The sequence below is a fragment of the Petaurus breviceps genome, unplaced genomic scaffold, assembly GCF_028583685.1.
Source record: "Petaurus breviceps papuanus isolate PSGF00001 unplaced genomic scaffold, PetGlider_PUasm1.0 90760, whole genome shotgun sequence".
Taxonomy (NCBI): Eukaryota; Metazoa; Chordata; class Mammalia; order Diprotodontia; family Petauridae; genus Petaurus; species Petaurus breviceps.
Window position 1 is genome coordinate 12,006,712 of NW_027187338.1, and position 13,294 is coordinate 12,020,005.

A 13,294-nucleotide genomic window follows, 5' to 3' on the forward strand; every position below is an offset into this window, starting at 1 on the left:
CGTGCATAATTGATATTATATTGCTTGTCTTCTCAGTATGGGGATGGGAGAAGGGGAAGAGGGAGAGAATTTGTTAAAAATAAATTTTAATTTAAAAACATTTTAAATGAGATTAATATAAAAAGAGAGCAAATTTGGGAGAAGTCTGAAAGTGACTATGTGTCTTGAGTTTGGGTTTATAAAATATGATCCCTATAATAATTTAGGTGAGAAATGCCAAGACAAGACATCTATAGACCCAGTGGGGACAAGACATGTTAAGGTTGGGGGAGGGGGGAGGGAAGTATTACAGGAAGTAAGGCAGAAAGGGAAGACACTGAAACTAATCCTTATCTTCCCCCTGCTCCCCCTTGTGAACCCAGGTCCATGTCTGACCCAGAGCCATCCTGGATGAACCCTGCCTCCTGGCACCGCCCCCAAAAGAACACTTACTTCCCTCTGGGACAGGAGGGTTAATAAGTGACCAAGAAGCCATCACCAAGGCTTAAAAGGCACTGGAGACATCAGGGTAGAAGCCAGGGAGGTGAAAGAAAAGAGGAAGACCAGAGGAAGGCAGACTGGAAGATACCATGAAGGTCCTGGCACTCCCCGTGGCTGTTGCTGCCATGTTCTTGTTGCTGATGCAGAACACCCAGTCAGTGCTCATCCAGGTGAGAACTTTCAGTGCCTGGCTTCAGCCCTGCCCCCATCCTCAGGCTCTGCAGAGGGAGGGGGGTAGGCAGTCATTATGTACCATCCCTACTTTGAGGAGGAGAGAGGAGGGGAAGAGAGTTTTCTATGGGAAGGAAGGATCCTGGACAGCGGCACTGAGCGTGGAAAGGGGTAAGCAGAGAAGCATGGAGACACAAGAGTGAAGTCAGACTCCCCTTGCACCTATGCCCTGGGGAAGGCCAGAGCTCACCTGGGCTACAGCATAGCCTATCTCCACACCTGAGCTGAGTCACCTGGCGGTGTGGGGAGCTTCATCACCTTGGCTTTCTGCTACAGACCCATTCCCAGGACAGGTCTGGGCTCTTGTCTCCTTCCTTCTCTGGAAAACAAGAAGGGGAGGGGCCAGCACAGCCTGGATCCGGCCACACTAAATGTCCTGCTGAGGTCCAGTGATGCCAAAGCTTTGCTCCTTAAGAGATTCATGCTGATAGATTGCCCCACCACCATGTTCTCACACATTCATCTTAGGCCTCCTCCCTGATTCTTTTTCTCATAGTGGTGCCTGACTTGGAGTCAGGAGATCCTGAGTTCAAATTCTGCCTCAGACTCTGTGACCCTGAGTCACTTTGTTTCAGTCTTGGTGTCCTCATCTGTAAAGTAGAAATAATAATCACATCTATCTCCCAGGTTTATTGTGAGATAACATATTTAAAGTGTTTGGCAGGGGCTGCCAGGTGGCTCAGCAAGTAAGAGCACCGGCCCCAGTGTCAGGATGACCTGGGGATCGAATCTGGGTTCACATACTTAGCATCACACCCAGAAATAACTGGCCGTGTAACCTTGAGAAAGTTACTTAACCCCAATTGCTTTAAAAAATAAATAAATAAAAAATAAAGTGTTTGGCAAACCTTGACAACCTTATTATTTTACAGGTCAGGGGCTGGCCTCTGGGGAGAGGGGGGAGATGGGTTTGAAGGTAATGACAGTGGAAGAAGAGGAGTGATTTCCCAGGAAGATCCTTTACTCCCTAGATCCTGAGTGTGGGGGACTAGATCCCTTATTCAAGAGCAGGAATCCTCTACCCCCTAAAAAGAAAGTCCCTGGGGGGTTGGGGAGGAGGGGTCTGAGCCATAATATTTTAGATTCAGGACTGGAAGAGACCTAAGGGGTTAAATCTAATCCCTCTCATTTGGCATATGAGGACACTGAGACCAAGAGATGTTACATGACTTTCCCAGGAATACATGACTAGGACGTGGGGCTCTTCCTGAATCCAAGCTCAGTGGCCTAAGCAGCTCACCACCTCCTCCTTCCTGGGGAAGGAGGACAGCCTCTCCCCATCACTGAATCTGCTGGCCTGATCCTGTCCTGTTACCGCCCTGAGGTGGTCCGGGGTTCCAGGTGTCCTTCTAAGAATGTGCTGAGAATGTGTCCCTTGGCTAGGAACATCAGCTCCCCCGTTCCCTGCTCCCCAATCCTGTCCCCAGAGCACTTCTAGTGGGCAGAGGGCTGGCACCTGGAGCGGGTCTGACTCTTCCCTTCTCTGTCCTCAGTATGAGGATCTCCAGGTGCAGCTGGAGTCTGTGAAGAAGCTGGATGAACTCATGGAGCAGTCTAGCGATTTGAGCCCCCGAATGAAAAACCCATTCTCCCTGTGCAGCAACCCACAACTGCCTGAGGACCTCCAGCCAGTCTGTAACACTTCCAAAGCTGCCCACATCTTCCAGGACCTGAGTATGTGCCCTCCCCACCCCCAAGATGCTCCCCTGGGGTGACTGAACCTAGCAGATGAGCCCATCTTCACCCCCTTTATTTCTCCCCGTCTCATTATTTACCCCTCTGCATAAATACTGTCTCTTTCACCTGTGTGGCCTTGGGCAAGTCACAGCACCTCTTTTGCCTCAGTTTCCCCATCTGTATGATCTCCTAGCATCCTGTACCTCTCTTTACCCTACTCTTCTGTTTCCTGGGCTCACTGCTTAGCTCTCCCCACATCTCTTTAACTGCTTCCTCTTATTTCTCCCAAACTTACTCTTATACCCCTCCTGTCTTCTCACCTCTTCATTCTTCCTCACTTCCCTCCATCTTTCCTTATCTTCCAGGTGCTCATCTCACATCTCCATAACCCATGCCTCCATAGCTCACTCTTCCTTATCTCCTCCCTCCTCCTTCCTCCCCACTCCCGACTCAGAGCTCCTCACCATCTTCAGCTTACTCATTCCTGCCTTGAGAGAGCATGTGGTGGATAGAATGTTGGGCTTGGAATTAAGGAAGACCTGAGTTCAAATCTCACACATGCAACTTACTAGCAATGTGACCTTAAGCAAGTCACTTAACTTACACCAACTTAGCTTCCTCATCTGTAAAATAATAGCTTTCAAGACATCTTTTGGCTCAATCTATTACTCTGACCTTCGTTTCATCCCTTCTCATCACCCTTCTAGGCTTCATTTCATCCCAATATCTTTGCTCCCTGTAGTAAAAGGTTATCTCAGACAGCTTTCCCTGCCTACGTCCAGTCAGACTTCATCCCCTTGACTTACAACCTTGCATTTCCTCTCCAGGAAACATTGCCCAAGAAGACTGTGAAATCTGTGTAAATGTGGCCTGCACAGGTTGCTACTGAGACAGCCTCAAGGACCCACCCAACCCCAAGGAATCAATGCTGGTTCTGCATTATCCCCATCGTGACTTCCCTCCCTGCCCCCACCTCACCCCCCACATAAAGTACACATGTCTAGAGATGGAGATTTCCTTGATGCTGAGCCAGCCTCTGAGCCTACTTCATGGGAGAAAGGGATAAGGCCTGGATTCCTGTCATCTCTGTTATGTCTGATGAGGGAGAGTCCTCTCTCCAGAAGTGAAACATGAGAGCCCTAGCAATAGCTGTCTGGCCAGGGAGCAGTGCAAGCTAGCCAAGCTATTCTGGGGTGCTAAGCTGCCATCCAACCCCCAACAACTCCCAGGAGTCCTCATTCCACTCTGGAGGCAACGCCTGGAGAAAGACACAGGTGGGGAGGTTCAAGCCCGAGCTTCACGTGGGCCAGCACATCCCACTTTCCCCACATTCTTATACCACCATATTCCAGAGGAAGAAATATCCTTATGGTGATAGAATGGCCTTCATCTCCATCACCACCATCATCGTCATCATGACCAGCAGCAGCATCCTTATGTCATTTAGGGCTGGACCTTGAACAAAGAAATTTAAGCAGTCACAACTCCTGCCCTTGATGAGTTTTTCCCATCCAATCTGAGGCAAACTTCTTACCATGCACCAATCTTTTGGAGCCACACTAGCCAGTGAATAAAGAATTTATAAATATGCTGAGAAAAAAGGAAGTCTTTTCCATTGCTGGGGGCTAAGGGATCAGGGAGACTGTGGAGCTCTGTGTAAACCAAAGGCCCAAGAATATCTCTTGGTCTGATGAAGGAAGCACTTAACCTTCACTAGTCAATTAGGATTAGAGGGATTAGAACAGAGGAAGCATTTCCTCTTCTCTTCCAATTAGTCCAAGAAGCCTTAATGGACTTTCCATTCCACTTGGGACTCTGCTAATGGTTAAGAAGTTTTCCCTTTATTGTAAGTCAAAATCTGCCTTTCTGAAACTCCTAAGCTTGGGGCCCAGGGGGACTGGAGGAGCTCGATGATGATGATGATGACTAGAGGAGTAATTTGTGGGCTGGAGGAGAGGATGTTTCATTCATTCGTATATACATATATTCATTTCTTCCTTCATTGACTCAACAAGTATCTAATTACTACCAAGCCAAGAGGCTGTATAATTTCCACCTGACCTGTATGTGGTAGGCAAGTTTGCAGAATAAGTGAAGGTGGTCCTCAACACACACCCCCATCTCACTTTCATTGTATAGCTCACAAGCCCCCACTAAAGTACTTGCCCTCATGATTACCAGTTAATATCAATTAGCCAGTCAGATTTAATTAGCTTTTAGAAAGAAGCATTTACTAAGATGGTATTGTAAGAAAATGTGATACAAAACATTCCCCAAAAGTCTGTGATGCACTTCTCCATACATACATACATACATACATAGCCTAAGGAAAGTGATCTTAAGTGTAGTAAGCATATATAATAAAGGGTTACTCAGAGCTCTTAACATATTTTATGAGAGTCCTCAACATCTTCCATTTAGGTATGGTGCCCTTTTTCTGCTTGGTTCTTTGTAGAGCTTTGAATCTGTGTTCAACCTATCCTTGGCTCCCAATGAAGATATTGCCATCAACTATTCCAAGAATCTGCCCTACCTCTTGATTTGGCAGATGTGATTGCTGTTAGAATGCCTAAAGGAAGATGGAAAGCCCCACATTCTCTAGACTCATCAAAGCTCACAAGGTTCTCCTCTGACCTTGTGGAAAAACCAAGGCTGAAGTACTCTCCTCTCCCTCCCTGTCCCTAAAGTGGTTCCTTCTCAGGGATTTGGCTGGAAAATTCTCCCCCTGGATCACCATTCATTCCAACTAGTTTACACAGTCCCAAAAGGGTGTGACCAAGACCTTCAGCCAATCTAAACAGACTTCTTGAGAGACCTAGCCTTGTTCACACGTAGTGAACAACCAGACGTGTTCTTGACTGACAAATATATCAGGACTAGGTGGGGTTGAGCGTTTTAACCCTATTCTTATACTTGGGATTTTTCAAAAGAAGGAGAGAAAAGTAATTCAGAAAAACTAACCAATACACCAGCTAGGTCTGACAATATATATAGTATTCCTCTGAAAAGAGGTGTATTTTCTTATCTCTTCTACAATGAAGTGAGGGGGGTACGTTATCTCAACTCTTCACTTGGATGAAGCCTTACCATTATATATACCCAGCAATTATATTGTTGTTTGTATTTGTGGTTGTCATTGCATATGTTTTGTGTTTCTGGTTCTGCTTGTGTTAGGTTGTATCAGTTCATACAAGTCTTCCCGTGTTTGGTGTCTTTTTGTTCTTCATAGTCATTGTTCCTTCAGCACATAAAGTGCACACACCAAGTAGCATATGCTCACATTCTATGATTTTGTGGGGCAAGATTGGGGAAAGTCGGTACCTAATGATAGTGCTTCCCTCCTCCCCCCTCCCTTTGAAGAAGAAGAAGAAAAAGAAGGGTGGCTAGGTGGCACAGTGAATAGAGCACTGGCTCTGGAGTCAGGAGGACCTGAGTTCAAATCCAGCCTCAGACACTTAACACTCACTAGCGTTGTGACCTTGGGCAAGTTGCTTAACCCCAATTGCCCTCCAAAAAAGCAAAAAAAAAAAAAAAGAAGGAGGAGGAGGAGGAGAAAAAGAAGAAGAGAATATTAAGGAATTATTTTAAGATACGCAGAAGAGAACAATACTTCAAATAGGAGACACAGACAAGCAGGGCAGTGTGTGTACTACTGTTAAATTTGACATTTGCTTTTGAAAAAATCAGACCATACATGATAAAGACTCATGGTTATATGCACAGTTCTCATTTTTCTACTTTTCTTTGTATTTGGTCGTGTTCAGATTTGTCAGGTTCATAATTTTTAAAAATGGAAAATGACTAACAGGGAGTTGATATCCAAGACAAGGGATGAGTCAGTAAGAGTCAGTAAGCTTGTCTTGAGAGATTCAAGTCACTGCACCCAGATGAGCTGAAGAAACCAGCAGACGTGTTTACTAAACTACTGTCAGTGATCTTTAAAAGAATATGGGGGAAAGGGGAGCAGCTAGGTGGGCGCAGTGAATAGAACACCAGCCCTGGAGTCAGGAGGACCTGAGTTCAAATATGACCTCAGACACTTAACACTTACTAGTCATGTGACTTTGGGCAAGTAAGTCACTTTATCCCACCTGCCCTGCCTTCCCCCTCCAAAAAGCAGAGAGAGAGAGAGAGAGAGAGAGAGAGAGAGAGAGAGAGAGAGAGAATATGGGGAAGAAGAGCACAAGATCAGAGGAGGTCAAATGGTGTCACTGTTTTCAAAGAAGGGAAAAGACCAGAGTACATAGTCAAGTGTCAGTGAGCTTCACACTAATTCCTGAGAAAATGCTAGAATGGACAATTAAAGAGATGACTGGTGAACATCTAAAAAGTGGAAGCAATGATTACAAAGAGGCAGTATCACTTCATCAAGAACAGGTCATACCGGACTGTCCACATTCTTTTTTTCTGACAGGATCACTAAACTAGCAGATAAAGGAAATTCCTTGAATAAAGTCTGCTCACATTCTGGCAAAGCTCTTGATAAAGTTATGGCATACTTGAGGTAACTAGGTGGTTCGGTAGGTGGTGCAGTGGAGAGATCGCTGGTCCTAGAATAGGAAAGATCTAAGCTCTCAAATCCAGCTCCCAATTCCTAGTTGCTGTTCGCCCTAGGCAAGTCACATACTCTGTGCCTCAGTCCATCACTTAAAAATGTCAGTAATAGCAGCATCTCTCTCCCAGGGTCGCTGTGAGGTAGTGAATGAGGTACTTAAATGAAGTAGTATTTGTAAAACACTTTGCAAACCTTAAGGTGCTATGTGAATGCTAGCTATTATTATACTATTCTGGAGAAACTGAATATATATATATATATATATACATACATATATACACACGCACACATATACATAAGTGTGCATGTGCACATATGTATATACGCACATGTGTATATCTGTGTTTACACATATATGCATATGAATATATATAGACATAATATATAAACATGGATTATATATGTATGCACACATCTATAAACATAGATAAATATAGATATCTATTAGATGTGAATACAATATGACGTCCTAAGAATTGGTTAGATTTTAAGGAATTCTTAATGGTTCAATGACAATATGGAGGGAAGTTTCCAGTGGAGTACTCCAGAGATCTGCACTTGGTCCTGTCCTCCTTAACTTTTTTATCAATGACTTACCAGGAGTGGGGAACCTTTGGCCTTGAGGCCAAAAGTTCCCCACTCCTGACTTAGGTAAAGACATAGATAACAGGTTCATCAAAATTACATTTGACCCAAGGCACAGAAAGATAATTAGAACTCTAGATGACATAGTCATGATCCAAAAGGATCTTGACAGGTTAGTGCATTGGGCTAAATCTAATTAAATTAAATTCTATGGGGATAAATATAAAGTCTTAAACTTTGGTATTTTAAAAAATCAACATTGCAAGTACAAGATATGGGAGGTCTGGTAAGATAGCAATTGTTCTGTGAAAGACCTCTGGGTTTTAAGTGGACTGCAAACTCTTACTAGCTATGTGACTCTGGGCAAGTCACTTAACCCTGTTTGCCTCAGTTTCCTCATCTGTAAAATGAGCTGGAGAAGGAAATGGCAAATCATGCCAGTATCTTTGCCAAGAAAATCTCAAATAGAGTCGTGAAGGGTCAGACAAACTGACAGAATGAACCACAGCAACAATCTCCTGTGGGGCAGCAATGTGAGGCACTAAAGTGAGCTAATGGGATCCTGGCCTTCGTTAAGAGAGGCATGGCTTCCAGGAATAGGGAGATGAGAATCCCACTGCATCCTGCCCTTGTCAGATAGAATTTTGAACACTGTGTGAAAATCTTTAGCTAGGCAGTTTAAGAAGGACATTAATAAATTGGAGAGTAGTCCAAAAACCAAGATGGTGCAGGGCCTAGAATTCATGCCATCCTAAGATTGGTTGAAGGAAGCAGGTGTATTTAACCTATAACAGAAAATACTGGGGGTAGAGGGAAGCATGGTAGCTGTCTTCAAATACTTGAAGGAGGGAATTAGACTTGTTCTGCTTGACCTCAGAGGTCAGAACAAGGAGCAAGGGACAGATGGGACAGTATGTGACACAGAAAAAAAGAATATTGACTTTTGGAGTCCAAAGACCTGGGTTCAGATCCTGCCTTTGCCACTACATGCATGACATAAGCCACTTAATCTCTCTGGGTCTCAGTTTTCTGATGGAAAAATGAAGGGATTGGATTTGATCACCTTTTTAGCTCTAGGGCAGACTGAAATCAGTAACTACTTTTCTCAGAAACATGATAAGTCCCATACAAATGAACTGGCATTCTCAGAAAGGGTAACTCTCTTCACTATGTGTTGGATTGGATGGCTACTGGGAATTCTGTGATTCAGTGAAACTTCCCTATTATTGGCTAACCCTGAGGTGGCAAGAGGGGAGAGATATGGTTTGATAGCAGTGTATCTGAAAAAATATCTTGGGTTACTACAAGCTCAGCATGAGTCAGCCATGTGATCTGACAGCCAAGAGAGTTATTGTAATCTTGAACTGGATTAGGTGAGGCCTTGTGCTCAACCTAAGGGCTGGGAGATAAGGAGTCTCTCCATGCTCTGCTCTGGTAAGAGCCCAGCAGGAATGTTGCACTCAATCCTGGGCTGTGGTGAACTGGAGAGGACCCAGAGAAGGGCAACCAGGATGCTAAAGGGCCTCAAAACCACGCTATATGAGGGTCAAGTGAAGAAAGTGCAGTCCTTTAGCATTATTGTTATTAGCTGACACTCACAATAACTAGCTGGTACTTTAAGGTTTATAAAGCATTTTACAGACAGGATTTCCTTTGTTCAAAGTAAATGTTATTATTTTCTTCATTTTTTTTTGAGATGAGGATACTGAGGCTGAAAGAGATTGACTTGCCCAAGGCCACCCAGCTAAGGAAGTACCTGAGGTAGGATGTGAACTCAAGTCTTCCTGACAGCAGGGGCAGCTAGGTGGTACAGTAGATAGAGCTCTGGGCCTAGGAAGACCTGAGTTCAAATTCAACTTCAGACACTTACCAGTTGTATGACCCTGGGCAAGTCACTTATACCCATTTGCCTCAGTTTCCTCATCTGTAAAGTGAGCTGGAGAAGGAAATGGCAAACTACCCCAGTATCTTTGCCAAGAAAACCCCAAATGGGGTCTTGAAGAGTCAGACATGATGGAAAACAACTGAACAACAAGTCCAGCCCTTGATTTACTACACTAGCCAGTTTCTAAAGGAGAAAAAATTGGGGGTGGGAGGGAAAGAAGGAAGAAGAGGGAAGAAGAAAAGATAAAATGTGATGTCTGTCTTTGAGTATCTTACTTTGTGTGGGTAGAAGTTGCCAAGCAATTTTCAGTTTGATACAAGGAAAAACTTCTTATTAGCTAGGTGATACAGTGGATAGAGAGTTGGACCTCCTGGAGTCAAAAAGACCCGTGTTCAAATCTAGCCTCAAACACATGCTAGCTGTATGACCTTGGCCAAGTCACTTAACCTCTGTCTCAGTTTCCTCATCTGTAAAAAATGGAGATAATAACACGCATTTCCCAGAGTTATTCTGATAATATTCATATAGAGCTTTGCAAACTTTAAAGATTTATACATGCTAACTATTGTTATTAGCAAAAGTAGATCAATGCTGCCTTGAGAGATGAGGGTCCTCCCCTCCTTAGAAGTCTTCATCCAGAGGCTGGTGACTTTTGTGTGGGTGTGAAGACAGAAGGAATTTCTGATCAGGTATGGGTTAGACCTGATGGTTTTTGTGGTTCCTTCTAACTCTGATACTCTGTGATATTGCAAAGCATGTATAACAACATCTATTACAGAGAATAGAAGAGAAATTCTGCAAACAACTCGACAAGATCCACCAACCAAGTCAATGATGTATGCTTTGACATTTGTTGACTTGAATGAAATAGCCACAAGACATGTCACAGCTAAATGAAATAAGGCTCAGAGACGACTTAGAGGCCTCATGCCTAGAGAGCATGAATACTTTCCTTAAGAAGAGAGGTACAAGGTACTAAAATGTTGATCACCAAACAACATCACACACACACACACATACACATACACACACCAGAATTGACTCTCTCTACAAGCAGAAAATGGCCTATTTCTGATGTGGTCATCATATAAAGACCAGCAGTCCATGTACAATCAACCATCATTACTTAACTCAAAAAAAGCAGAATAAAAGGCAAATTAAGGGGGAAAAGGGGTAAAAGTGAATTATATAGGAAAACAACTTTAGGACTCTGAACAAGACAATGATAAACCACAAGTCCAGAGGACTGAAGATGAGGAAATGCCTGCCAGAAAGGTGGTGACCTCAAAGATACAGACTACACATGTCTTTGGGATATGCCTAATGTGTGGATTCATTTTACTGAATTCTATATATTGGTCATGAGGTTTTTATTTTTCATTTTTTATTGTTCAATTACAGGTGGCATTTGAAGAAAGATGATAAAGGTTTAAAAAATAAATGAATGAATGAATGTAAAAGGATAAAGTCAAGAAGACACTGAAGGTGGTAGCAACAGCATCAACCTGACCTATTTGAACAAGATACTGACTCTGAAAAATGGGAAATAGAACAAAGATAGATATTGACCACAGAAATTTTGCCTGATTCTTGCAACAGAACATCAGCCAGAGTGAAGCATTCACCACAACAAAGATGCACAAAATGAAATTTTATAAATAAAAGAACCTCTTATAATAATTGTTTGTTGACTCAAGTTTAAAAGATCGCAGAAAACCTCCTTAGGCAACAAACACTTGCTCTTTGCCAAGAGAAGAAGCATCTCCTGCTAAGAATAACTCCATTTTATAGGATGAACTAATTTGTAAAAGACTAAGGACAAAATGCTTTCAATGATCCCAAGTTGCTCTCTGTCTTTTTTTCCCCCTGGAGGCAGTTGGGGCTGAGTGACTTGCCCAGGGTCACATAGCTAGTAAATGTCTGAGGCTGCATTTGAACTCAGGTCCTCCTGACTCCAGGGCCAGTGTTCTCTCCACTGTACCACCTACCTGTGCCTCTATCTTTTTACTACCTATATTTTCCCTGCAGAAAGGCAAAATATAATAGTGGCCTCAAAGTCAGGGCACCAGGTGTTCAAGTCCCATCTTTGAGACATCCTGGTTGTGTGACCTTCTCAGTGATCCAGGCAGTTTTCTGAGCTATAAGCTGGAAAGCAGATGCCAATCAGCATTAGAGGAGCAGAAGGCTGTCATGGAAAGACATTCCCCAAATTAGTGAAATACCAGTTCCCATTCAAAAATAAAAAGTTTTCCCCAATTTCATGTTCCTTTCAGTTCATATTTAAATGCCTTTGAAATGACTTTATTTAAATGGGTCTCATGAAGCTTTATTTAAACTGACTTTTTCCTCTATTGATTCTTGTTGTTTTATAGAGCAATGCAGTTCATAATCTTCCTTCCCTGTAAAATTGTACAGTTGTGTTTACATCCTACATCTACGCTGACTTTGACTGTGACCTTAGCTCTGCTCGGCAAGGACATCCAGTGCTTGCTAATGGAGGAGGCTTCCAGGAGCCTTTGACCTCCCGGCTCCCACAACTGATTTGCATCACTTCAACTCCCATATGAAAGTGCTATAATTGGTATTAAAATCCTTTTCTCCCCCCATTCCCCATTTTAAGATGTCAATAAGATATTTAAATAGGTCAGGTTGGAATTGTTTTAATTGCATTTCAGTTTCATTCATTTTGTCATTATTGTTTGGCATGCCACTGGCTTCAAGTTATGGAATACCAATCTCTAAAGAAATGAAACTAAGGATCTCCCAAAGGGTAATGTTGATATTCACAGAGGGCATGAGCAAGCTACAACAATATGTTGTTTAGTATTTTCTGTCGCACCTGGCTTTTCGTGACTCTATTTGTGGTTTTCTTGGCAAAGATACTAAGATTGATTTGCCATTTCTTTCTCTAGCTCATTTGACAGATGAGGAAACTGAGGCAAACAGGGTTAAGTGACTTACTCAGGGTCACATAGCTAGTAAGTATCTAAGGCTGGATTTGAACTCAGATCCACCTATCTCCAGGTCTAACACTCTATTCACTGTGCCACCTAGCTTTCCAGTGTACAGAGTCTATGACAAGTAACACAAAGTAATTCAAGAGGGAGAGTTCTAATACAATAGGAGAGATCAGAAAGGGTCTCCTGGAGGATGTGACACCTGGGCTCTAGCATTGAAGGATCTGAGATTCTGTGAAGTGTCAGTGAGGAGTGGAAGTTTATGCATGAGGAGCAGCCTAGCTCCCAGACTGGGAAGGATGGTGCTTGAAGGGGAGTGATAGGAAATGAATCTGGAGAGCTAGGTGGAAGTCTTGAAATGCCCTCAGGCTGAGGATTTGGTATTTTAAACCTGGGGGAAGGGGCTGCAAACCTCAATATGTATGTATATCTTTTATGCCAATATAATTGGTTACCTTTGTAATCCTCTGTGTTTTATGTATTAGTAATTCCAAGAAGGAGTACAGAGGCTTTCCCAGACTGTCCAAGGGGCCATACCACAAGAAAAGGGGTTAAGAACCCCTGGGCGGGAGGCAAGGTGGTACTGAATTGGGGATTAGAGGATTGTCTTTGTTCTCTTGCTTGGTTTTCTTCCCTTCAGGCTGGGGAATGGAAAATAATTTCCTAACACTGCTTCCACCTTTCTTTTCTCTGTCCAGGAAGGAGCAGCCCCTTGGTTCTCTTTCCCTTAGATGGAAGAGAGGCTTGTTAGTCTTCTCTTTCCCCTCATTTCCCTAGTACTGAGTAGAACATTGGAGATTTGGCCCCAGCCTCCTTGTGTTCTTCCCCTTTCTCTGTCTCTCTCTGTGTCTCTCTCTCTCTCTCTGTCTCTCTCTCTCTCTCTGTCTCTCTGTCCCTGTCTCTCTGTCTCTGTCTCTCTCCATT

General features: G+C 43.3%; 1 protein-coding gene across 1 annotated transcript; it reads left to right on the top strand.

Annotated features, from left to right (window-relative positions):
* Positions 1-389: 389 nt before the first annotated feature.
* Positions 390-3,949, top strand: GUCA2B (guanylate cyclase activator 2B). Its single transcript, XM_069067868.1, has 3 exons — positions 390-650; positions 2,205-2,385; positions 3,216-3,949. Exons 1-3 carry the CDS (start codon positions 570-572, stop codon positions 3,275-3,277), a joined length of 324 nt encoding a protein of 107 aa, XP_068923969.1. The 5' UTR covers positions 390-569; the 3' UTR covers positions 3,278-3,949.
* Positions 3,950-13,294: the final 9,345 nt, after the last annotated feature.